Source organism: Equus przewalskii, chromosome 6 (genome assembly GCF_037783145.1).
Source record: "Equus przewalskii isolate Varuska chromosome 6, EquPr2, whole genome shotgun sequence".
Taxonomy (NCBI): domain Eukaryota; kingdom Metazoa; phylum Chordata; class Mammalia; order Perissodactyla; family Equidae; genus Equus; species Equus przewalskii.
Window position 1 is genome coordinate 69,625,494 of NC_091836.1, and position 20,920 is coordinate 69,646,413.

General features: G+C 39.1%; 1 protein-coding gene and 2 long non-coding RNA genes across 4 annotated transcripts in view; 2 read left to right on the top strand and 1 right to left on the bottom strand.

Moving 5' to 3' along the window:
- The window catches only part of LOC139084173 (uncharacterized), a 33,904-nt gene extending 23,021 nt beyond the window's left edge, over window positions 1-10,883 (top strand). Inside the window, exon 3 of the long non-coding RNA XR_011541543.1 lies at window positions 9,095-10,883. This is a non-coding gene — a long non-coding RNA (uncharacterized lncRNA). The remainder of the gene's footprint in view (window positions 1-9,094) is intronic.
- A 1,800-nt stretch (window positions 10,884-12,683) lies between these two features.
- LOC139084174 (uncharacterized) lies at window positions 12,684-16,327 on the bottom strand. The gene is made up of 3 exons (XR_011541544.1): window positions 16,072-16,327; window positions 14,616-15,082; window positions 12,684-14,504 (listed from the first exon to the last, which is right to left on the bottom strand). It is a non-coding gene; the product is annotated as an uncharacterized lncRNA (long non-coding RNA).
- PGM2L1 (phosphoglucomutase 2 like 1) overlaps window positions 15,464-20,920 on the top strand; it is a 65,834-nt gene continuing 60,377 nt past the window's right edge. For both annotated transcript variants that reach the window (XM_070625816.1, XM_070625817.1), the window contains exon 1: window positions 15,464-15,914. In XM_070625816.1, coding sequence (XP_070481917.1) covers window positions 15,804-15,914 — 111 coding nt within the window. In that variant the 5' untranslated portion in view covers window positions 15,464-15,803. The remainder of the gene's footprint in view (window positions 15,915-20,920) is intronic.

The following is a 20,920-nucleotide window of genomic DNA, read 5'->3' on the forward strand; positions in this document are numbered from 1 at the left end:
CTGATGACCGACTGGTTAAAGTTCAGCGCTCTCCACTTCAGCAGCCTGGGTTCAGCTCCCAGTTGTGGAACCACACCACTCATCTGTCAGTAGCCATGCTATGGTGGCGGCTCACATAGAAGAATGAGAAGGACTTACAACTAGAATATATAACTATGTACGAGGGCTCTGTGGAAGAAAAAGATAAATAGAAAGCAACATAATATACTATTTCAAAATGAGCTATCAGGTATGCAGAAAATGAAAATGAACACAAACTGGGTAAGTCAAGGTTTAGAACTGAAATAAATACACGATACTTCATGATTTTTAAAGTTCAGAATGACATATACATATTAAGTGGCTCTAGGTAAAGAATAGTACTACATCACTAAAAGTGGAAGATTATTTTTGAGCTTTCAAATGCAGCAGACATTTAACATTGTTCTTTTTATTTTTTTTTGAGGAAGATTAGCCCTGGGCTAACATCCACCACCAATCCTCTTTTTCACTAAGGAAGATTAGCTCTGAGCTAACATCCGTGCCCATCTTCCTCTACTTTATATGTGGGACGCCTGCCACAGCATGGCTTGATAAGTGGTGCATAGGTCTGTGCCCCAGATCCAAACCAGTGAACCCCAGGCCACCAAAGCAGAGCACACCAATTTAATCACTGTGCCACTGGGCTGTCCCCTTAACATTTCTTTCAACAGAAAAAAAAAAGTTTCTTTACTGGTGTTGTTTGGATATGGCACGATATGAAACTGGCAAATACTTGCATATGAAAGGGAAAATCATTCATGGACAAGAGTACAGGGTGACTTGTTCCCCACTGTCTCCCCAACACATAGAACAGCACATGGCACAAGAGTCGATGCATGATATAAAGATGCTGAATAAATAAACGAAAATTAGAATATTTCAGAAAGAATTGAGAAAGGTGATGGACAGATGGTAAAGAACTTGTTTAAAGTCAAAGAGGAGAAACCAAATCAATACTGAAGGCATCTGTTTTTTGTGTTTTGTCTGTGTGGTGTCCCCTTTCCCCTTCTTCCCATAATAGAACCCTGCCCTTCCTTTGAGGAACTGTTCCTCCTTCACTATTCATTTTATGTGATTCTTCTGGAGTAAATCAATCCTATTACCCTTCTTCCCATGGCCAAGGGCTGGTGGGACCAGGACCCAAGCTGGGCCAATCATTCCCTGAAATTTACACTTACTGAAGCAGAGAGACAAATCCTCTTTCTTTTTGGTGTTGCTAGCTGGGATGAGGGTTGCCACAAGCTGTGTGTAACCAATACTGTCTTCTTCAAACATTAAGTAGGAGAGACCGAGTAGGGGACAAAGAGCGAAGCTGAAAGATGGAGACAAGAGTCTTCATGTCAGGATGCAGGGGTGCCTGAAGCTAGCTCCACTCCTGCCTTTCTCCGGTACACAAGCCAATACATTCAATCTTTTTTATTGTGGTAAAATATAAATAACACAACATCTACCATTTTAACCATGTTTAAATGTACAGTTCAGTGGCATTAAGTACATTCTCTCTGTTGTGCAAAAATTGTTTTCTACTTAAGCTATATTAAGGTTATTTTTGTCAATTGCAATAAAAAGATATGAGGTTTTTTCTTTTAATATTGTATTTTAGGAGTTCTATACATATTCTGAATACTAGTTCTTTATGAGATATATATTTTGAGAACATTTTCTCCCAATCTGTAGCTTACCTAATTCTTTTCTTTTCTTTGCTGAGGAAGATTTGGCTTGAGCTAACATCTGTTGCCAATCTTCCTCTTTTTCACTTGAGGAAGATTCGCCCTGAGGTAACATCTGTGCTAATTTTCCTCTATTTTGTATGTGGGTTGCTGTCACAGCATGGCTGCTGATGAGTGGTGTAGGTCCACACCCAGAAACCAAACCCAGGCCACTGAAATGGAGCATGCCAAACTTAACCACTAGGCCACAGGGTTGGCCCTCCCACCCCCAGTTATTTTCTTAAAGCTATCTTTCGATGAGTAGAAGTTTTAATTTGATGACAATTAACTTATCAATTTTATCTTTTTGTGATTAATGCTTCCTCTATCCTAAGAACCTTTTCCTATTCCCAAGTTGCAAAGATATTCTGGTTTGTTTTCTTCTAGAAGCTTTATGGATTTAGCTTTTTGTTTCAGTCTATGATCAATCTAATATTAACTTTTAAATTTGGTGTGAAGTAGGGGTCAAGGCTGATTTTGTTTTTTTGCAGCTGAAGATTCACCATGAGCCAATCTTGCTCAATTTTGTATGTGGGTCACCTCCACAGCATGGCTGATGAGTGGTGCAGGTTCACACCTGGGATCCAAACCTGCAAGCCAGGACCGCCAAAACAGAGCATGCCAAACTTAACCACAACACCACAGGGCCAGCCTCCAAGGTTGATTGCTTTCCCCGCAGATGGATATTCAGTTGTTTCAACATCATATGTTGAAGAAACTTTACTTTCCTTATTGACTTGTTTTGGTGCTTTTGTTGAAAATCTAGTGACTCTAAATCTATTTCTGGGCTCTTTAATTTGTTCTACTTATCTATTTGTCTCTGCTAATGCTGTTTAACACACTGTTTTGGTTGCTGTAGCTTTATAGTAAGTCTCGAAGTCAGGTAGTAAAAGTTCTCCAAATGTATTCTTCTACAAAAGATTTTAAACTAACTCATCAACTTATTAGATATTATTGTTCTATTGTTAGCTAATACTATCTACCTAATAGACATTATTAGATATTATTATTAAATGTATAACTGCAGACCTTAGAACTCAAAAAGAAGAATATGTGTTCTTTGTTGCTGCTGTTATTCACCTCAGCAATATTTCTTCCATGTGAGCATGATAAAAGAGGCTTATGACAGATATTTGTCATTTTGAGCTCTCAGCATCCAAATATCCTTCCTATTTTGCTTCCTTTGCCTGGAGTTCCAAATCCCCTTCCCCTGTCTTAACTCCTATTTATTCTTTAGTTCCAGGCTATGCTATAAAATGAAACCGTTTACATTTGCATTAAAAATAAAATATTTAGGAATATGTTTAAGACTTGTAAGACCTCTACACTGAAAAATACATAACATTGCTGAGAGAAATTAAAGAAACTCTTTCAAAATAAAGAGAAATACCAGTCTCATGGATGGAAAAACTCAATATTATTAAAATGTCAATTATCCCCAAATTGACCTAGAGATATAACACAGTCCTAATTATAAACTCAGCAGGCTTTTTTTTTCATAGAAATGAACAAGCTTATTCTAAAATGTATATGGAAATGCAAAGGACCTAGGAAACTCAAAGAATCTTGAAAAATAAGGACCTAGTTGGAGAACTTAGGCTCCGTGACTTCAAGACTTAGTATGCATAGCTGTTCCTTCCCCTAGGATCGCTTCCATCGCCCTCTCAGTCTGGGTTAAGTGCCTCTCTTCTGTACTCCCATACTATTCTGGACTACTGTCGTCAAAGAACTTATCACAGTATATTTCAATGATGTGTTATTTGTTTGTGCTCCTCACCCTATGTTTCATAAGGGTATGGACCAGGATCTCTTTTTTTTTTTTTACCACTGAATTTGCACCACCTAGAAGGATGCCTACACACTATAGACATGCAAGTATTTGCTACATTAAGTTGAACTTAAATAATTTATGGAAAAGAGTTAATATTTTAAAAGAAAACTCATAAAGGGCCATCTTTTGCCTGAGAACTACTTACACAGGTGGCCAGGACTAGTTTATTGGACTTGGTTTTAAAAGATATTAATGATACCATGACAGAACTAAAAAGATTACCAGCACGCAATTTGATTCATAAGAAATTAGTTCAATTCGTTGCGAATCAAATGTCCTAAACATTTATAGTATATTGCCCAGTAACTGTACTCTCAAGAAGTTAGATGTATGGAATACTGCAGAAGGCAAAGACAGCTTTAAGCACAAAGATGTTCATTGTTACTGTTATTTATTATGGAAAAAAATGAAGACAAGCTAAGAATCTTACTAAATGAGACTCATTAAAAAAAATAACATGGTAGATCAACTTGATGTAATATTTTACAGACACAAATTGATTATCAAACTAAAAGAATATAATGTTTCCCAAAATGGCAGACCAGGTTATTTGTATTAACATTAACATTCCTGGTATAACTAAATAACGAAGCTGAAAAAAAATTTTTTAACCTTCTTTTTTATTTTATTTTATTTTATTTTTTTTATTTTTTTTTTTTATTAATGTTATGATAGATTACAACCTTGTGAGATTTCAGTTGTACATTTTTGTTAGTCATGTTGTGGGTACACCACTTCCCCCTCCGTACCCTCCCCCCACCCCCCCTTTTCCCTGGTAACCACCAATCAGATCTCCTTCTCAATATACTAATTTCCACCTATGAGTGGAGTCATGTAGAGTTCGTCTTTCTCTGACTGACTTATTTCACTTAACATAATACCCTCGAGGTCCATCCACATTGTTGTGAATGGGCCAATTTCGTCTTTTTTTATGGCTGAGTAGTATTCCATTGTGTATATATACCACATCTTCTTTATCCAATCATTAGTTTCTGGGCATGTAGGCTGGTTCCACGTCTTGGCTATTGTAAATAATGCTGCAATGAACATAGGGGTGCAACGGACTCTTGAGATATCTGATATCAGGTTCTTAGGATAGATACCCAGTAATGGGATGGCTGGGTCATAGGGTATTTCTATTTTTAACTTTTTGAGAAATCTCCATACTGTTTTCCATAGTGGCTGTACCAGTTTGCATTCCCACCAACAGTGTATGAGGGTTCCTCTTTCTCCACAACCTCTCCAACATTTGTCGTTCTTGGTTTTGGATGTTTTTGCCAATCTAACGGGGGTAAGGTGATATCTTAGTGTAGTTTTGATTTGCATTTCCCTGATGATTAGCGATGATGAACATCTTTTCATGTGTCTATTGGCCATATTCATATCTTCTTTTGAGAAATGTCTGTTCATGTCCTCTGCCCATTTTTTGATTGGGTTGTTTGTTTTTTTGTTGTTAAGCAGTGTGAGTTCTTTGTATATTATGGAGATTAACCCTTTGTCGGATAAGTGGCTTGTAAATATTTTTTCCCAATTAGTGAGCTGTTTTTTTGTTTCAATCCTGTTTTCCCTTGCCTTGAAGAAGCTCTTTAGTCTGATGAAGTCCCATTTGTTTATTCTTTCTATTGTTTCCCTCAACTGAGGAGTTGCAGCATCCGAAAAGATTCTTTTGAAACTGATGTCAAAGAATGTACTGCCTATATTCTCTTCCAAAAGACTTATTGTCTCAGGCCTAATCTTTAGGTCTTTGATCCATTTTGAGTTTATTTTGGTGTGTGGTGAAAAAGAATGGTCAATTTTCAATCTTTTGCATGTGGCTGTCCAGTTTTCCCAGCACCATTTGTTGAAGAGACTTTCTTTTCTCCATTGTAGGCCCTCTGCTCCTTTGTCGAAGATTAGCTGTCCATAGATGTGTGGTTTTATCTCTGGGCTTTCAATTCTGTTCCATTGATCTGTGGACCTGTTTTTGTACCAGTACCATGCTGTTTTGATCACTGTAGCTTTGTAGTATGCTTTGAAATCGGGGATTGTGATTCCGCCGGCTTTGTTTTTCTTGCTCAGGATTGCTTTAGCAATTCGCGGTCTTTTGTTGCCCCATATGAATTTTAGGATTGTTTGTTCAATTTCTGTGAAAAATGTTCTTGGGATTCTGATTGGGATAGCATTGAATCTGTATATTGCTTTAGGTAGTATGGACATTTTAACTATGTTTATTCTTCCAATCCATGTGCAAGGGATGTCTTTCCATCTCTTTATGTCATCGCCTATTTCTTTCAAGAAAGTCTTGTAGTTTTCATTGTATAGATCCTTCACTTCCTTGGTTAAGTTTATCCCAAGGTATTTTATTCTTTTCGTTGCGATTGTGAATGGGATAGAGTTCTTGAGTTCTTTTTCTGTTAGTTTATTGTTAGTGTATAGAAATGCTACTGATTTATGCACGTTAATTTTATACCCTGCTACTTTGCTGTAGTTGTTGATTATTTCTAATAGTTTTTCTGTGGATTCTTTGGGGTTTTCTATGTATAAGATCATGTCGTCTGCAAACAACGAGAGTTTTACTTCTTCGTTACCTATTTGGATTCCTTTTATTTCTTTTTCCTGCCGAATTGCTCTGGCCAGCACCTCCAGAACTATGTTGAATAGGAGTGGTGAAAGTGGGCACCCTTGTCTTGTTCCTGTCCTCAGAGGGATGGCTTTCAGCTTTTGTCCATTGAGTATGATGTTGGCTGTGGGTCTATCATATAGGGCCTTTATTATGTTGAGGTACTTTCCTTCTATACCCATTTTACTGAGGGTTTTTATCATAAATGGGTGTTGGATCTTGTCGAATGCTTTCTCTGCATCTATTGAGATGATCATGTGGTTTTTGTTTTTCATTTTGTTGATGTAGTGTATCACGTTGATTGACTTGCGGATGTTGAACCATCCCTGTGTCCCTGGTATAAATCCCACTTGATCATGGTGTATAATCTTTTTGATGTATTGCTGTAATCGGTTTGCCAAAATTTTGTTGAGGATTTTTGCATCTATGTTCATCAGTGATATCGGCCTGTAGTTCTCCTTCTTTGTGTTGTCCTTGTCAGGTTTGGGGATCAGAGTGATGTTGGCTTCATAGAATGTGTTAGGGAGTTCTCCATCTTTCTCAATTTTCTGGAACAGTTTGAGGAGAATAGGTATTAAGTCTTCTTTGAATGTTTGGTAGAATTCTCCAGAGAAGCCGTCTGGTCCTGGACTCTTGTTTTTGGGGAGGTTTTTGATTACCGTTTCTATTTCCTTACTTGTGATTGGTCTATTCAGATTCTCCATTTCTTCCTGATTCAGTTTGGGGAGATTGTAGGAGTCTAGGAATTTGTCCATTTCTTCCAGGTTGTTCAATTTGTTGGCATATAGTTTTTCATAGTATTCTCTTATGATCTCTTGTATTTCATTGGTATCTGTTGTGATTTCTCCTCTGTCATTCCTGATTTTATTAATTTGCGATTTCTCTCTTCTTTTCTTGGTGAGTCTGGCTAGGGGTTTGTCAATTTTGTTAATTCTTTCGAAGAACCAACTCTTTGTTTCATTGATCCTTTCTATTGTCTTTTTTGTTTCAATATCGTTTATTTCTGCTCTTATTTTTATTATTTCCCTCCTTCTACTGACTCTGGGCCTTGTTTGTTCTTCTTTTTCTAGTTCTGTTAGGTGTCGTTTGAGGTTGCTTACGTGAGCTTTTTCTTGTTTAGTGAGGTGAGCCTGTATTGCGATGAATTTCCCTCTTAGGACTGCTTTTGCTGCATCCCAAATGATTTGGTATGTCGTGTTCTCATTTTCATTTGTCTCCAGATAATATTTGATTTCTTCTTTAATTTCTTCAATGATCCATTGTTTGTTGAGAAGCGTGTTGTTTAGTCTCCACATTTTTGCACCTTTCTCTGCTTTTTTCTTGTAGTTGATTTCTAGTTTAATAGCGTTATGATCAGAAAAGATGCTTGATATTATTTCAACTCTCTTGTATTTATTGATGTTTGCTTTGGTTCCCAAAATATGGTCAATCCTTGAGAATGTTCCATGTGCACTTGAGAAGAATGTGTAACCTGCTGTTTTTGGATGAAGTGTTCTATATATATCTATTAAGTCCATCTGGTCTAATTTTTCATTTAATTCTATTATTTCCTTGTTGATTTTCTGTCTGGATGTTCTGTCCATTGGTGTTAATGGTGTGTTGAGGTCCCCTACTATTATTGTATTGTTGTTGATGTCTTCTTTTAGTTCTATTAAGAGTTGCTTTACAAATTTTGGTGCTCCTGTGTTGGGTGCGTATATATTTATAAGTGTTATGTCTTCTTGGTGGAGAGTCCCTTTTATCATTATATACTGTCCCTCTTTGTCTTTCTTTATCTGTTTTGCTTTGAAATCTACCTTGTCTGATATTAGTATAGTGACACCTGCTTTCTTTTGTTCATTATTAGCTTGGAGTATTGTTCTCCATCCCTTCACTCTGAGTCTGTGTTTGTCTTTGGGGCTGAGGTGTGTTTCCTGGAGGCAGCATATTGTTGGATCTTGTTCTTTGATCCATCCTGCCACTCTGTGTCTTTTGATTGGGGAGTTCAATCCGTTTACATTTAGAGTGATTATTGAGACGTGGGGGCCTACCACTACCATTTTGTGTCTTGTTTTCCGGTTTTCTTCAGTTTCCTTTGTTTCTCGTCCCATGGTTTAATCTGTTCTGATGTAGAGCTGCTACTCTCTGTTGTTGTCCTTCTACTTATCTCCTCTGCTCTTGGTTTTGTAGCCCCTTTCCTTTTTTGGATTTTTCAGGAATGAGGGTTTTCCTGAGGATTTCCTGAAGAGGAGGTTTTGTGGCAATGAACTCCCTTAATTTTTGTTTATCTGGGAAAGTTTTTATTTCTCCATCGTATTTGAAGGATATTTTCGCTGGGTAGAGAATTCTCGGCTGTAGGTTTTTGTCCTTCAGATTTTTGAATATATCATTCCACTCTCTTCTAGCCTGTAAAGTTTCTGCTGAGAAATCTGCTGATAGCCTGATGGGGGTTCCTTTATAGGTTAGTTTCTTTTGCCTGGCTGTCCTTAATATTTTCTCCTTGTCGTTGACTTTTGCTAGCTTCACTACTATATGCCGTGGAGTTGGTCTTCTTGCATTGATAAAGTTTGGAGATCTATTGGCTTCTGTCACCTGAAGATCCATCTCCCTCACCAGATTTGGGAAGTTCTCAGCCATTATTTCTTTGAATAGGTTTTCTGCCCCTTTCTCCTTCTCTTCTCCCTCTGGTATACCTATAATCCTTACGTTGCATCTCCTAATTGTGTCTGATAATTCTCGGAGAGTTTCTTCATTTCTTTTAAGTCTTGCTTCTCTCTCCTCCTCTGCCTGCAACAATTCTATATTGCCATCTTCCAAATTGCTAATTCTTTCCTCCATATTATCGGCCCTACTGTTCAGAGCATCTAGATTTTTCTTAATCTCCTCTATTGTGTTCTTCATTTCCAGTATTTCTGTTTGGTTCTTCTTTATCGTATCAAACTCTTTTAATCACAGAGGAAAGGTGACAAGCCAGCAAGAAATTACCAGGCCATGAGTGAAGGGAAAATGTCATCCCAGAGAGGTAACTATGGAAAATGAGGCTTTTGCTCTCAAAGCATTGAACAATCCTGAAAATTCTGAACCTTACTTTTAAAACCCTTGTGGGCAAGAAAGACAGAAAACAAAGCCCAGGGTCTGCAAAAGGTTGAGAGTCTAATAGAAGAAACTTCTCATAATATGTTGAGACTCCACGATATGTTGGGATCTCATGCCCAGAGTGAGGGTGAAGAGAAAGGAATACCATACATGGACTTACTGCCTAAATAGGGTGACAAGAACACGTGAAAAATTCAAGCCTTAAAGTAGTTGAATACCCAGGCATTTGGCAGAGGCAAATGCAAATCTTCTCTAAAGAAAAGTACTTTCATTGCAAGTCTAAATTTATTCCCACAAATATTTGTCAAATATAATGTCCAACACACACACACAAGCACAAGGCTCACAAAGAAACTAGAGTCTATGAGCAAGAACTATCAAAAACAATAGACAAGAGAAACCGATTCACAAAGATTTTGGATATTGAACAACTATGCTGGCTATAGTTAAAGAAGGAAAAGACAAGTTTGAAGATCACTATAGAGAATAGGAAATCATAAAAAGAGCTATGGCAAATTTGCAAAAGAATCTAAAAGAATTCTAGAAATAACAAATATAACAACTGACATTAAAACTCCAAAGATTCTGGTGAACACATGAGGCACTAGGAGGGTGGCATGCCCTCAGAGGGCATGGAAGCTCCATACCACTTCATCCCTCCATACTTTGGCTTATGCATCTCTTCCATTTGGCTGTCCCTGAGTTGGAGGAGAAGGCCATCTGAAGACAGAGGCAGAGGTTGGAATTATGCAGCCACAAGCTAAGGAACACCTAGATCCACCAGAAGCTTCAAGTGGCAAGGAAGGATTCTCCTTTGGAGACTTCAGAGGGAGCATGGCTCTACGGACACCTCAACCGGGACTTCCGGCCTCCAAACTCTGAGATAGTAAATTTCTACTGTTTTAAGCCAAAAACAAACAAACAAAAAACCTAAAGGTCAGATCCCCACTCTGAAGAGATGGCTCTCAGCCTCAGCTGCACATTGGAAACACCTGGGAGAGCTTAAAAGCGAAATAAGCCAAAAAAAAAAAAAAAAAACACCACTGATTATAAAGGATTACCATGTTTATTGTATACCAACGAATTAGATAACCTTGATGAAATGGACAAATTCCTACTAACAGACAAACTACTGAAAGTGACTCAAGAAGAAATAGACAAATGAATAGAACTATAACAAGTGAAGAGATTGAGTTAATAATCAGAAAACTACCCACAAAGCCCAGACCCAGATGGCTTCACCACTGAATTCTACTAAAAATTTAAGGAAGAATTAATGACAATTCTTCACAAACTCTTGCAAAAATTAGAAGAGGAGAGAGCACTTCTCAACTCATTTTATGAGGCCTGTATTACTCTGATCATCACAAGAAAAGAAAACTACAGACCAATACCTATTACGAATATGGACAAATTAATCCTCAAGAAAATACTAGCAAACTAAATGCAGCAACACATAAAAATAATGAAATACATAAAAATTAACTCAAAAGGGATCAACAACCTAAATGTAAGAGGTAGAACTATAAAATTCTTACAAGAAAACAAAGGGTAAATCTCCATGACCTTAGATTTGGCAAAAGATTCTCAGATATGACACCAAAAGTAAGAGCAACAAAAAAAACCCCGACTTCCTCAAAACTAAAAACTTTTGTGCTCCAAATGGTATCATCAAGAATGTGAAAAGAGAACCCACAGAATAAGGGGAAATATTTGAAAATCATATCTAATGTGTATCAGGGACTTATATCCACAAATATAAAGAAATCTTACAACTCAATAATAAAAAAAAACCCACAGTTTAAAGAACGGGCAAAGGGTGTGAATAGATAGTTCTCCAAGAATGATATACAAATGGCCAATAAGCACATGAAAAGATGCTCAATATCATTAGTCATTAAGGAAATACCAATCTAAACCACAATGAGATATCACTTCACCCTCACAAAAATGACTAGAATTGAAAAGTGAGATAATAACAAGTGTTGGAAAATCTGTGGAGAAATTGGAACCCTCATACGCTGCTGATGGGAATATCAGTGGTACAGCCACTTTGGAAACCAGTCTGGCAGTTCCTCAAATGATTAAACATAGAGTTAACACCTAATACAGCAAATCCACTCTTAGGTATATATCTAAGAGGAATGAAAACATATTCCATACAAAACCTGTACATGAATGTTTATAGCAGCATTATTCATAACAGCCAAAAGGCAGAAAAAACCCAAGTGTCCATCAATGGACAAACAGATGAACAAAATGTAGTATACCCACACACATGAATATTATTCAAGTATAAAAAGGAACGAAATATTCATAAACGCTACAACATGGATATGGATGAATCTTGAAAATATTACGCTAAGTGAAAGAAGCTAGTCACCAAAGACCACATATTTTAAGATTCCACTTATATGAAATGTTCAGAACAGGGAAATCTATAGAGATAGAAAGCAGATTACTGGTTTCTTAGGCCTGGGAGTGGGAGATATGGCAACAGGGGACTGATAGCTAAGGCATACAAGATTTCTTTTTGAGGTGATGAAAATGTTTTAAAATTGACTGTGGTGATGTTTGCACATATCTGTGACTATAACAAAAAACCAATGAATTGTATATATTAAATGGGTGAGTTGTTTGGTATGTGAATTATAGCTCAATAAAGCTGTTTAATAAAATGTAATGAGGCACTCACTCTCAGGCACCAATCCTGCACTTCCACAAACCTGAAAGGGAGTGCCTCTAGATAGAAAGGGAGTACCTAGGTTCTTTGCCTCGCTTCACCCTAATCCCAAGTGTGCTCTGCATTCTTTCCCCCTTACACAAAAACAGCCGCTTTTTATTTGTTGTTATATCCCCTTCCCTCAGCAGAGGTTTTATGTAAGAGGGCTAAAAGTAGAAAGTTGCTTGCAAGATACTCAACTTCCTTGCCTGACTTTTTTTTTTTTTAATACAGAGTTCACTAGAGTTTATGCAAGCATCTTTGTGAGCAACAAGAAAATACTTCCCTTTTCAGAGTAATCACATAGCAGATTGATAGATTTCCACAAAATTTAGAGTCTTAAAATAGGAGAGCGATGACAGAGAGAGGTCCTGAGCTCTGCCTGGTGGCAGCACTTCAAGGAACTGGCAAGATTTTAGAGGGGATGGCCATGAGGCTTTGGGGTTCACAGCCTCAAACAAGTTTCCTGGCCATAGCTTATGAATAGGATGCAAGGACAAAGCTGTCAGTTTTCCAGAGACCACTACGACTCTGGACAACACAGATGTTAGCAGAAACCTTGGTGAACTACAGCTATCGACTCTTTCTGTTTCCCCAGCACCATATAACGCCTGGGTGGAGAGGGGAGCCCCTGATATTGATGAAAATTTAATTTCTCACTACCCTGGTAGAACGAATCTCTTAATGAGATTTTTTAAAACAATAAAGAAATGGATATTTCTTATACACTTGAGGTTTTTCTTTTACATTTTTATTTAAATTTCATTTGGAAATAATTTCAATGAAGTTGCAAAAATTAAAATAGTGCAAAGAATGTCCATCTTTCATTTACCCAGATTCACCTATTGTTAAAATTAACCCCATATGCTTTATTATTTGTTTTTTTCTAACTATATGTTTGTATTATGTTTATATTATATAAACACACAGTATTTTTCTGAACCATTTGAGGGTAAGTTACATATATCATGATCCTAAAATATATATGTATATGGACCAAGAGAGATACTCTCTTTCATAACCACAGTTAGGGTTGCCAGATTTAGCAAATTAAAATACAGAATACCCTGGGCAAATTCCACCAGAAATTAAAGCTTCTGAGCTTTCCTTGACTAGGAAAACTAATACACTCCCTCTTCTGGACACACTTAGACACTGTTCCTGGATTTGATGAGTTCTGGTCTCCTTGGTTACCCTTCAATTCCTAAGAAATAAGTCAAAGACACTAGGCAAGGTTTCTGGTAATCAGCTTATATCTGTCACGATCTTGCTGATAAAAGTGAGGGCTCGTTGACTCTGGCATTGAATTAAAACTTGTATTTCTGTCTTTTATACTTGCCCTACATAATTCCATCTCTTGAAACTTCTATTATTTAGTAGCGTTTCTCAGAATTCAATTAACTTGAATAAGAATTCCTATAAAAACCACTTCTTATCAAATTAAAATGCATATAAATCAGCACTGGCTCTTGTTAAAATGTAGATTCTGAATCAGTATAATTGGGATGGGGCCTGAAATTTTGTATTTCTTAATAAGCTCCCAGAGGATGCAAATACACTGGTCCTCCTATCATACTTTGAGTAGCAAGTTTATAGTCACCTATGTCACAATCAATAGGTGTTTGTTAAATATGTAGGCACCTTGGCCCTAGCTCGATAACCTGACTCAGAATCTCGGGGGCAGTGTCCAAGAATATACATTTTAAACAAACTCCTAGGGAGATTTGAGAACCAATGGTCTATGGGTTTGAAACGCCCTCTACCTTTTTCTGTATTTATTAATTTTTGTCCCTCAAAGCCCAGTGCTGGTCCCTCCTGCTACTTGTTTTTATTGACCACCTCAGACTGTGAATTCTTTAACAGCTGTCTGCAGCAAGCATTTACTGTTTATCACTGGCTATCTTTGCTCGCACATATCCTGTTCCCAGACAGATTTTACTCTTTGAAACGAACAATTATGTTACATACTTTCTTGTAGCCTCAACTCCTAGCATAATGCTCAGCAGAGTAAAAGTTTAATGTTTGTCATGGACAACAATGGTGATGATAGTGAACGATGAATTTCTCTCCAGGACATATGGTTGTTTCCCAGGCCTTCTGTGATTAACAGAACCTGCTGACTCCACAGAGGAAACACGTAATGCTTAGCTAAATCTCTAACTCCCAACTAGGCGCGTTATTTTTCAGGAATTGGCTCTACGATCATGTTGTACCTTGGGAGTCTGAATTTTATTATGGTAAATGGCACTTTAAAGGAAAGAAAGTAATACTTTGAATTTATTATGTCTTTTATCTGTGAACCTCAAAACACTCTAAAGCCATTTATTAAGTTATTGTAGCCAAGGTGTAAATATTATTACATCCTCCTTACAAAAAAGCTGACTAGGGAAAGAGTTGTAAGATACTTGGTTAAAAATCATAGAGCCATTGCAAGAAGGCCAAACCAAGAAAGTCAGGAGCAAAGAGCGAGAGGTAAGCACTTCTCAGCATCTCCCACACCTCAGGTTGTGTGACTTGAAAGGTGAACGTTCCATAGAAGAGAGGAGGCTAAACGAACAAGAAATTTAAAATTATTCCAGTAATCTTTCTTCTTCCCACGTATCCCTGTCACCATTGCTCTTTGTCTCTCTCTTTTGACGCTTACGCGTCCTCACTTACGTTAGGGTTAAAAGGTGACCCATCTTCCCTCCTTCACAACTTGTTCTCTCTACCTCCTCATCCACTGCAGCAGCACAGCAAGAAGTGCCAGCGGAGGAGATCTGAAAGGAGGCTGGAATGGTGGCTCCATCACTCAGGAATTCCTTCTCTTTGAAAAAGTCGGTTCACTGTGAGGGGCAGTTTCCTCTTTGTGTGTAAAATGGGGATGGATCACGCCCACCTACCTCGCAGGATGGTTGAAGCGATAGAATGCGATTCGTAAACTGTAAAGCACTAAATGGATACCAGTTGTCCCCTCGCTGTATCAGTCCTTGTTTAATTTAATTTAAGTGCAGGGCCACATTGCGTACATAACAGTGACAGGGCGTGCCCGTAAGAAACAGCCTCGAGGGAGATCTTTCTCCTTTGAGGAAAGGGAGAGCGCGGAGGTGCTGGGAGTAGTAGTCTTTACGGCGGTCTCCGCAGACCTGGGGGGAAGAAAAGAACTACAATTCCCGTGAGGCCGTGCGGGGACAGCCCCGCGCACCCTCCCGCCAGGCGCGTTCCCCCAGGCGAAATGGGAGGGCGACCAGCGCGCGCGCCGGGGATCCGCTGAGCGAGCGCTGAGGCGCCGGGCTCGTGGTGGTTGTGGCAACTGATCGAGAAAAGGAGACGCGTGGGAATGTGTGGGGGTTGAAACAAAAGACGTGTGGCAAAAGGCAAATTAAAAAATAAAAACAGCCGTGTTCCAATCCCTCGCCACCCGGGCGGATCCTAACTCGCGCTACTGCAGGAGGTCGGGAGCGCGCTCCCGGGCTCGCGCCTCAGGCGCCGGGGGCTTAAACCAGCTGGGGCGGGGCGGGGCCGGCGGCGCGGGGGGCGGGGCCTGAGGCGGCGTGTGTGCGGCGGCGGCGGCGGCCAGATCCAGACATCTGGGACTGTTGTTGTTCTTTCGCGGCGAGACCGCTCCAGTCCGCTCGCCCAGAGGGAAACCGGGAGCTGGTCTGGTGGGGAGCGGGTGGCCGCATCCCCCGTCTCTCCTGCTTCCCCAGAGCCGCGGCGGCAGCTGGCGCAAACATCCTGAGGTTGGTCTCCGATGCCCTTCAGTGAGGAGCGGGCGTCGGGACCCTGGTGAGCGCACCTCAGGCCCTCCCCCGCAACTCGGTGTCTTCGTCGCCCCCCGGGCCCGCACACCCCAGTCTGGCTGCCATGTCTGAAAACGCAGAGGGAGACCTGAACTCCAACCTGCTGCATTCCCCCTACCACACCGGGGACCCTCAGCTAGACACGGCCATCGAGCAGTGGCTCCGTTGGGATAAGGTGGGTACCTGGTCTGCCCCGCCTCCGCCCCCTCCTCCCGCAAGCTCCCCTCGCCCCCCAGTCCGCCCTTCCCGTCCCCACCCGAGCTCGGCGGGCTGCAGAGAAGATGGTTCAGGCCGCGGGGCGGGGGCCAGCGGAGCCGGGCGTTGCCACCCACCTCTGCTCGGCTGCCTCCCTGGGACCGTCAGTGGCTTCCTTTTGCAGCGCGTGAAATTGCAACACCCCTCCTTCAAGTGCGTGTCATTTCTCTTTCTCAAAAAAAACAAAAAAAAAACCATCATCGCAAGTTACACCCTTCATAGAACTATTTCCTTTCCCCTTTCTTCTCCCTTGGCTTCCTTCTCTGCAAACCTGTGTGTTTTTTGGCACCCTGCTTGGATGTTTCTAACCGCTGTCCGCTTTAGTTTTGGTCTGGTGTGTTTCCCCCTTCCGTCGCTAGGTAATCGCTGGTATTTTATCACTCCCTCCTGTTCTCCTGTATCACCTTTTCTCTTGAGAAAGGTAGAGGTTTTTCTGCCGCTTTCTTTCCCGTGCCGGGAGTTATTTTCTGGAAGTATCTTGTTCAAAAAATCGTGTTTTTCAGGTTTCATATGATGTCCCTGATACAGAATTGGTTTTGCTTTACCCATTCCTCCTCTATTCTCCCCACCCCCTCCAAGTTGTTGCGGTGATTTCATCTTGTGCAGACATATGGGATGGATCTGTGAGAGCCAGAATTAAAATGCAGCTCTCTGACTTGTAAAAGAGGCCCCTGGTGGCTCCAACAGAGGAAGATGAGCCAAGCTTTTGCTTTGTCAAGTGCATTAAATGCATTTGTTGAAGTAGAGAAGGCAACATATTTAAAGTGAAATTAATGATGCTGAATTAAAGAATTAGTATGGTAGTAGGTGACATAACGTGCAATTTCCTAAAGGATTAGCTTTCTGAAAAAGCTTTATTTTCACTTTGTTCAGTCATTTATGCATTCAGCAAAAAATATTTTTTGAGTACTGGATAATGTTCCAGGGCCTGTTAGTCCCACAGAATACCAGTGGTGAGGAAGATTGCAAGGGTTCCTCCCCTCAACAAGCCTTAGTTAGCAGATAAGGAAAACCAACAAATAAGCAATTACAAGTTAGTATTACTTGGTCATATGTATCTTGAACATTCTAATTCTTCCTTTGGAGTCTAAACCAGTGCTTCTCAAATCTGCGAGTTCTTACAGATCACCTGGGCATCTTAAAATGCAGATTCTGGTTTAGGAGGCTTGGGGTGGAGCCTGAAATTCTGGCTCAGAATGAGCTCCCAAGTGATACTAATGCTGCTGGTCTGTGGACCACACTTTGAGTAACAAGACTCTAGAGTATTCTGATTGAGTTACTGAACTAGAGAATTATATAGTTACTTGTTGTGAAAGCATACAAAAAAAGTGAAGATTCAAGGATTGCTCTTCTGCTTTTAATCCATTAAGGAGGAGGAAACCTAATAGAAATAGGGGAGCTAAGGCTTAGCATACAGGAAAATGATATATACCACAAACTGACTATTTAAAGGTCTTCAGCAGGGAAAGTTAACTAAATTACAAGTGAATGTTATCCTTGTATGTTTAATATAATTAATCATTTTTGCTTAAAGCCATCAGCTTTCATTGGTATTGTCAGTAAATGAATGGTTGCACTTATGTCTCCCTAAATTGAAAGGAAGATTTATGAAATTCAAAGACACATGTAGAATTGCAACACAATTTTTACTAGTAACTATTATGTATGCCAAAGCCTTTGGCCCTTCAACAATAGAAGTTTGTTTTTCATTGCCATGGATGAGATCTTTTGTTCTCGTTAGGTGCCAGTTTTGACTATTCTTTTCCAAACGAGTCTCTTGATTGATTTTTTTAAAAAAGATTGGTTGAATGAATTAATATTTATTAATTGTCTATGCTGTGCCTAGATATTGTTGGGATATACTGAAATATAACAAGACTGTAAAATACGTATACACCCAAAAAGGCAATGCTAAGATAGCATTGGTAGTAATTAAATAGTTTAGAGGCAGTTTTTATAAGAGTTCGAAAGAGTGACCTGTGGACTGGAATGGTCACGGAAGACTTTATAAGAAGACAAGATACAAGTAAAAAGAATGAGGAGAGCCTTCATTGAAAGTGGAAGAGAAATTCTTAATTTTTATGTAAAATGTCCTCTATATACAAAGCACTGTCTGAAAACCTGTGGGAAATACAAAGATGAAATAGATATGGATCATATCTTCAAAGAACATAGAAGGGCGAAAATAAAACAAAAGCTCACAGGTGTAATATAAAGAACAAGTAATAAGTGCCCTTAACAGAGGGATAGATTTAAATAATCTTAATAATTATTTAATAAAAATAATAAATACTTAATTGATTCTTCTCTTAATGGGAGAATATACTTTTAGTTGGTAGATAAAGGTGTAGCGACTGCAGATTCATGGTGTAGGTAAGCTAGGCTGTGTCCCAGGGCACTGAAATGTAGAGTGCAGAAATGTGGAATAATAGATCAGACTTACAGCGTTTATTGCGTTACACATTGACAGCATATGTAGTCTTTTAGCGTAGAGAAACTGAGTTTAGTACCTGATTAATACTTATTTAGTGAACAAAGGAACCTATCAAATGGTGCTGATTCTTAATGACTCTGGTGAGGCACATAAGAAGTTATAAATTGATGTGAGGGCAATTTGCTACTTGCCTAGGTCACCAAAATGGCTAGTTTTACCCTTGGTGGAGTGGTATACTTTGAAAAATCTTTGTGAAAAAAGTGTTGCTTGTGCTGAACTTTCAAAATTAGTTAGAATTTAGACTTGCCAACATTGAGAGGAAGACTATTTCAAGCAGAGATAGAAACTTTAATGTGTGTACTTAGAACATTTGTTTCTGCTATAGCTTAGAGAAATTGTTGGAAAGACATGTATAGACCAGGTCATAGAAGGGCTTTAGCTTGTCTTTAGTGGCCTAGAATAAGGTGTGTGTTAAATGTTAACAAGAAAATAGTGCAACAAGACAGGGTGTTTATTGGGGTTGTCCAGGATACCCCATGTAGTTTCTGTGGAGTGGCATTCTCTTGGCAAATTTACCATAGTCCAGGATCTGACCCTCTGGTTCCTTTGCCTTCAGAGGAATTTGTTAGTCTATCTTGTCTCAGGATGGACTCACCCTACTCAAGGTCATAGAAGCTGGTGGCAGAATTCAGGATGCTATTTTATTAATTTAGGTACAGATGTAATATAAGGGGATTTGTCTCTAGTCAGGGCATTTTCTAGATGAACCCTAAGGTGGGGTCAGAGAATCAGAAGATTTTTAGTGATCACAAAATCAAATCACAGGGAGTCAGATATATGGCATAAATGTTTAACAGCATCAGCCTGTAATAAGTAAATGCATCCATCTCCATGATGGGACTATCCTACCACTGGAACCCAGGAAGTCCGTGGATCAAGATGTTCCTCCTCCAGGCCATGCACCAATGACTCTTCTACAGTGCTCTCTCCCTTCTGTGCTCTAGGGCTGACCAAGGTTCCCACTTCCTTTCTAGTTCTTCCTTTCAGTGCTTTTGTGCATTCTATCAAATTACAGGCAAGTCTTGCTGGCCTAGAAGCCAGGTTCTCTTTAACGTGACAACTATGTCCTGTATCTGATCTACTGTAAATGTTAACTTTTTGAAAGCAGTGTTATATTCAAGATATAAAGCACTGGCCAAAATTTGGGTGTGCGAATGTGTGGTTGGGGAGTAAGACGGGACACAGGGCAGAGCTGCTCAGCTAGCTTGTAGCAGCAGCAGCTCTATATTGACCAATAATGTAGAGGCAGGAATTGGCCATGGCGCTTTGACATCTAGTGAGTAGAGCACTCTTGTCTCAGAATGTAGGTCTATGTTGAGAAAGAATAAAGTGTAAAGTTAAAGATAGCTTAAGTTAGGGTTATGAAATGCCATAAAATAGAAATAAAAGACTTCAGTCTAATTCAGTGATTTTCAGACATCTAGCAGTGCAAGTTTTTCAAGCAAAATATAGCCCAGATTAAAAAAAGTGGTGAACAGATTCTCTTTGAAGTCATCATTGTGTGATGGAAAATATACCTATGAAGCACCTGTACCACAGTGGTGTAATCACATTTTATTGTATAGAGATCCAAAGAAGTTGTGGAAATTATCCATTTGTGGTACAGCCTGAACCAGAACTTGGATCTGCTACCTAGTTCAGTCCAATTTTTACAGTACTAGGCTATATTACATTTTTCTAATACTTTACTTAATTTGGTACTTAATCAATGAAGAGAACAGAATACATATGACTTTTGTAATTTTGGGAAATGTTAATACTTATTCCTTGAATTTGTGTAGTGTTTCAAACTTTATAAAATGGTCTAAGTCTCATTTGATATTCACAGAAACCCTGCATGGTAGACAGGCAAGGTGATCGTTATCTCCATTTTTACAAGTAGAGAAACTTGGGCTCAGAAAAGGAAAATGACTTGCTCAAGGACATATGGCTTTTAAGTGGTAGGGTTGGGACTAGAATCTAGGTCATCTGACTTTTACTCTAATTTTATTATCACTGTACTAGACTCTATAACCTGAATATTTAGTAAATGTTAGTAACTTGTAAACCAAGTTTCAGGGACCTCACTGAAACCATATTATTGGCTCTTGTAAAAGCTGGAGTAGGATGTAACATTCTGCAGAATAAATTGTCATGGAATTTTTTTAAAGAGCTGAATATGCTGCTCAACAGCTGCTTTGTTCTCCTTGGCAACAATATTTCTCTAAGAAATTTAGTACATATAAATGAGAGTTCGGATTTATGTCCCTTTTTAGAAATAAAATTCATTTTTTTCTTTTTATTTCCAAATTTCTTAAATTTTTCCCTGTTTCCATCATTTTATTTTCAATTTATTTCAAAGAAATACATGCTTATGATAAAAATATAGTACAGAAAGGGATTATAATGGAAAGCAACGTTCCGTTCTAGGCAGAGTTCCTGATTGCCTCTTC